This window comes from Strongylocentrotus purpuratus, unplaced genomic scaffold, assembly GCF_000002235.5.
Source record: "Strongylocentrotus purpuratus isolate Spur 01 unplaced genomic scaffold, Spur_5.0 spur5_scaffold_1, whole genome shotgun sequence".
Taxonomy (NCBI): Eukaryota; Metazoa; Echinodermata; class Echinoidea; order Camarodonta; family Strongylocentrotidae; genus Strongylocentrotus; species Strongylocentrotus purpuratus.
This window is the reverse complement of record NW_022145594.1, coordinates 41,759,851-41,765,355: the sequence shown is the minus strand read 5'-3', so window position 1 is coordinate 41,765,355 and position 5,505 is coordinate 41,759,851. Positions and strand designations below refer to the sequence as shown.

Sequence of the window (5,505 nt, the reverse complement as noted above, 5' to 3'; positions counted from 1 at the left end):
AAGGGTTGGTAGCATGATGCCCTTGAGAGGAGCGAAGGGAGCACGGGAAAACTGCCTGGTATTTACATGTATGCAGAGGGCGTTTCACAAAACTTGTCGTCGGAGACAAATGACATTTTTTGTTATAACCTACTGAAATCCTTGCTTCTGATTGGCTATTAGCAGATTTGTCACTGATTTTTGTCATTTGTCTTTGAAAAAAGGCTTTGTGAAACGGGTCCCAGGAGTTCAGATAATAATGACGGAGCGAGACCGTGGATACATTCGAAGGTGAAAAGAAGTAGGAATTACTTTTATATGTACATAATGTATCTCTTATCATTTTAATAGTAGGCATCTACAGGGCACCGTCTTACAAAGAGTTGCGATTGATCCAAATCAATCGTAAGTCCTCCGATCAATCGCAAGTTTGCAATCTCCTATCTCTTGTGTACATAGCTGCGATTGATATCAATCGCAAATAATTTGCGATTGATATCAACTCGTTATAATACAGGGCCCAGATCTTCATCACAACGTTTAAACAAAGTGTACATAAGAGTTTTGATATTTGTTTCTTTCGTACTTCCATTTTGTGGTAAATTTCCTGAAATCGCCTATCACCCTTGACAGAAGGGATAATATTTATTTGTTTTGAGATAAAACACGCCTTCGTCATGAATGGGACTTGCAGTGTAACCCATATCGGGACAAGCCATGTTCCGACAGTCCCGGGTTTGTATTCCCTTCTTGTAGTTGTCCCATTTAGGTGCCCAAGTGGTGGGCCTGAAGCGGCATGGGGTACTTTTGGAGATGCTCTCAGTGTAGTATGCAATGGCTTTCATATGGTCGCAGATGATGCTGAAGTAGCAATTGGGCATGTCCGTCCCTCCGTTTGGGTAGAAATCTTGGTGGCCAAGCTGTGAAAAGATTTAGGACAAAGAAGCGACTGAGTGTTCAGAGAATATAGGGAAATACTGGCAAACTTAGGAGACCACAACCCGCCCTTGTTTCTACCCTTGAAATTCCCAGGGAATACACTAAAGATTCCTTTCAATTTGAGACCTGAATAATGACTCAAACAAATAAGTCGGTCTGTTGGTAAGTCAATAAAAATCCTGAAAATCCTTCTTTTTTTCCCCGGAAAATAATGTGCCCCCTGGCCCCCCGCCCAGGTTTTGGTTTTTTTTTTTTTTTTGGGGGGGGGGGGAAGGCGTAAAACGTGGAAAAGTAGGAAAGAGGGGAAAAGAAAGAAAAAGAGAAAGAGAGAGACAGAGAGAGAGACAGAGAGACAGACAGACAGAGACAGAGGTAGAGATATAGATAAAGAGAGTTGATGGGTGGGAGGCGGGGGGAAGGCGAAAATGAGGGGGGGGGGTAGAGATAGTACCCCTGTATTACCAAATTAGATTAGAAATGAGTAGACCTACGTTTAACGTCATGTAGCCCTTTTCTGATTTCCCCTTCTTTAATCACAAAAAAGAGGAACATCTTTTACAATAGTTTCCATAGTTACCTCATCCATGAGCCCAAGCCCTCCCATTGCGATCAGTTCACCGTCAGTGTGTATGACGTCAACAAAAGTTGCATCGGATTTGTCTAGACGACAGAAGTTCCTCACCCGTTTCCCGCCAAACCCTGGGCCTGCAGGGTCCAAACCTGGTATAAAGATATATATATAAAGAGAGAGAGAGAGAGAGAGAGAGAGAGAGAGAGAAAGAGAGAAAAGAGAGAGAGAAAAGAGAGAGAAAAGAGAGAGAGAGAGAGAAAAAGAGAGAGGGGAGAGAGAGAAAGAGGAGAGACACAGACAGAGAGAGAGAGAGAGACAGAGAGAGAGAGAGAGAAGGCGGGTGAGAGATTGGGTAAGTTAATATCAAATTAATGAAGGCCCCATTTCCCATTTTCTTTCAATAGGGGCCTACGTGTATGAGGCCGAAGCATCTGTTTGTCATATTGATATACAAAGTGGAGAGCGCCGCCGACATCGGAGGATGCTATACTACTAGCAATACTCTCTTTAAAAAAAAGAGTGAATTTTCACTCTATTTTCACTTTCTTGGGAGTGACGTCTGTGATCACTTGTTTAGGAGTGCAAATCGATTGATTTTAGAGTGCTCTCTAAGAAGAACAGAGTGAATGTTCACTCTATTTTCACTACATTTTCACTCTCCAGAGGAGTGACGTCCGTGATCACTCGATTTTTTTTAGAGAGTACCGCTTCAACAAAGGCGAAGTTCACTAGTACTCTATTGCATCAGGAAACAGATTTGCATAATTACGTAACAAGAAAATGGAATGTAAAAATAGCTTTAAGTAATTCAAGCTATATGCCCCCCCCCCGCAATTAATATCATATAATATCAACAATACCAACAATCAGAATACACGCAATGTTCTTGGGGAAATATTTATAATATAGAAGTAATCGAATCCAAGACACCTTTCGCCAGAGTGTACATCTTATGGGCGAACGAAGCGTGCAAGGACCGGAATAGGCTTGAGAAAAAATAATGCTCAGTTACGATTTTTTTAAGGGTCCAATGTTACATGGGTCTAATTGAGTGACTATTTCGGGACAGGTTCTTAGACTATGTCAGTACTTTCCTGATAAACTCACCTTTTCCCCCAATGATCTATGTGATATACTCCCTGTACTGTGCTTTTTTGTCCTCTTTTCATTGTAAGCGCTATGGTACTTATTGTTTTTAGCGCTCCTAAATATTCGATATTATTATAAAGAAAATGGTATCAGAATGATGAACGGACCGGCAAAATGTTGAGAGTCAGGTATGCAAACCGTTTTCCGAAAAATCAACTCAAGGGCATTATCAATGCGCTATTGACTCCTACAGAAATGTTGAGATTACGTAATAACGCGTCATTGTCATGATCAAACATTTTAATTGGTGACTCACAAGGCTCTTGAAACTTGTTTTCATGATGGTGCATCTTATTTTTTTTTTTACCAGAATGTCGGTAAGCCCACTATCATTGTTATTATCTTTTTAGGGGGGCGCCACTCTTTGCTGGATTTAATGTACAAACATTATACATATAACAATTGTATTGTACATAACTACTCTTACTTCTTTATTATATATTAATAGGCTCACAGATAATATAGACATTTTTTCTTCAGGCCTATATAACACTTATATTCTCTTTATACTTGTATTTTACATCATTTATACACTTTCATTTTGATACTAGGCCCCTTGCATACTGTAAGCTTTATATCCTGCGTCTTTATTAGATGCATTATGTGATTTTTCTCAACCCTGTTGAAGATACCAGATTCCTAACTGTTTAATTCCTCATTACTCTAATATAATGCTGCTTGTATCATAATGATTTATAATTGTCTTGGTACATCTGAATTATATCCTTATTTGTAGGAATATGCGATATGTAATAAATGTGTCATTTTAGTCTTAGTGTTTGGAGGGAGGGAGGAGTTAAGATTTTTTTTTAAACAATGTGCAATATTATGTGTGTGACAATGTTATGTTTATATTTAAGTTGATTTGGGAGCAACATGTGAGGGCTCACATACCTCCGGGTAATAGTGTTGAATTTCACTTTTGTGAGTCCTGGCCCACACGCTGCTCCCTCCCCTTTCCTCTTGTATTTTGTATGTATTGCATGATCTGTCAAAATGTAATTGTATTGTGCTTTAATGATTGGCCTAATAAATAATAACAATAATTAAAACAAAAAAATCATGTACCTGATATTCTTCCGATCATTTCGTGGGTGGATGACCCTGCGTAGCCCCCAATGTGGGCGCCCAAGCTGTGCCCAATGATATGGACGTCGATATAAAGAGCCCCGTCGTGTACATTGAGGGCTTCGATTAACCTGGCGACCTGGCGACCGACCACGCGAGAGTTGGCCCTCGACGTCGGGTATTGTCTTCGAGCACCCAAAGACCAGTCGACCATGATCACGTTGACGTCTTCCTTTGTGTTTTTATAAAGGTAAAAGTGGCGAAAAGTGTCAAAATACCGAAATATCAGCCCTTATTAACATTCAGGGCTGTATTGCTTTAAAAAGAACACATGACGCAACCATGGAAACTTTACACAAGATCGCAAATTATTTATTTTTAAAATCTATAAGAGGCAAATTCAATAGCCTGATTGTGATGCTTCAACTGTTAAATGTTAAAAATAAAGATTATGACACATCTTCTTGTCATCCGAACTTTATTTCTGTTGGTTGTAAAAGAAGGTATAGAAATAACCGATAAAGTTAATTACTTATATAGTTTGCGATCGTGAATATCTACAAATAAATTCAAATTAATGGAAAATAATAAATTAAGGAGAGACCGGCAGTTAAAGAGGGAGTGGGAAAGGATGGTACCAAGAAAGAAATTATATTAGAGGTGAAAGAGAAGAGGAAGAGGGACGAAGATCGAGAGTGGGAATAAGAGGAGAGAGAGAGAGAGAGAGAGAGAGCGACAGAGACAGAGAGAGCAAGAGAGAGGGGGAGGGAGAGGGGTGAGGGAGAAATAACGAGATAGAAAGAGAGAGTGGGGGGATATATATATGGAGTGGAAGCAATGTATTACTTCTGCACATGACAGTATTACAATTTCTCATAACAACTTCTGTTAAAATAATATTCTCTTGTCTTCCACGTACCCTCAAAAGCAGAGCGTCCCTCATACCAGTCCACCTGTATCCCTCCATACTTCCCTTCCAGCCGTGTATCAGAATCTTCGTACCCCTCCTCGCATCGAACTTCGACGCTGTAATCGTTGACGGAATTTTCCTGTCCATCGACTCTCCAACTCCGACGTCGCCGGCGGTCGAGCGGGTGAAGAGAGTGAACGTCGTGCCGATCTTGGCCGGCGAGTCCGGGTGTCGATGATGGCAGGTAAAAAAAGACTCGACTAAAGCAACCCACATCGTCGTAGCAAACTTTACAGAGCGCTAGAAAGAGGGACAGCAGGATAATATTTCCTTTATAAGTATTACATCTGTAAATAAAGATTACTCAAGGGTGACAAGAAATGTGGTCTGTATAAAAGCAGGTGATCTATATGCACATGCAGATGTAGCTTTTGTGCATTTCAGAGGGGAACACTTCTCAGAACGACCTGTTTAGACAGGTGGTCTTTCTTTACAAGTGGTCACAAATTGGGTTCCATTGTAATCCGCAAGGGAAAATACCTGCTTCATGGTTAGCCGTGGGTATAATTTTTTTGTTTTTTTTGTTTGTTTTTGTTTTAATAAAAAAAAAAAAAAAAAAAAACCCAAAGGGGGGGGGGGGGTTTAGTTTTTTTTAGGGGGGTTTACATACATAAAAATACCAAAGGGGGGGTGTTTGAACCCCCAACCCCCCCCCTCTGCGTACGCCCCTGAGATTACCTATATTTCCGAAATTATTTCCATTTTTTATAAAGGCGGGTAAATGGACGCTATCTTGGATTTCAGAAAACTTTCCCGAGTCAAGTGGAGTTTTGACGAGTTTTATTATTTTTTTCTTCTCTTTTTCCTCCAACTATCCTGCAAAATAAAG

At 40.2% G+C, this 5,505-nt stretch overlaps 1 protein-coding gene across 1 annotated transcript; it reads right to left on the bottom strand.

Moving 5' to 3' along the window:
* Positions 1 to 388: 388 nt before the first annotated feature.
* LOC115921376 (pancreatic lipase-related protein 2-like) lies at positions 389 to 4,911 on the bottom strand. The gene is made up of 4 exons (XM_030978800.1): positions 4,626 to 4,911; positions 3,707 to 3,938; positions 1,496 to 1,638; positions 389 to 899 (listed from the first exon to the last, which is right to left on the bottom strand). The coding sequence occupies exons 1-4, from the start codon at positions 4,890 to 4,892 to the stop codon at positions 600 to 602; spliced, it is 942 nt and encodes a 313-aa protein (XP_030834660.1). The 5' UTR covers positions 4,893 to 4,911; the 3' UTR covers positions 389 to 599.
* Positions 4,912 to 5,505: the final 594 nt, after the last annotated feature.

Bases quoted from the DNA above. Each gene is read 5' to 3' on its own strand.
- LOC115921376 (XM_030978800.1), bottom strand. From the start codon at position 4,892: ATGTGGGTTGCTTTAGTCGAGTCTTTTTTTACCTGCCATCATCGACAC. The intron at 1,639-3,706 runs GTACATGATTTT...TCTTTATACCAG, and splicing joins AATGATCGGAAGAATATCAG to GTTTGGACCCTGCAGGCCCA. The intron at 900-1,495 runs GTAACTATGGAA...ATCTTTTCACAG, and splicing joins GGCTTGGGCTCATGGATGAG to CTTGGCCACCAAGATTTCTA.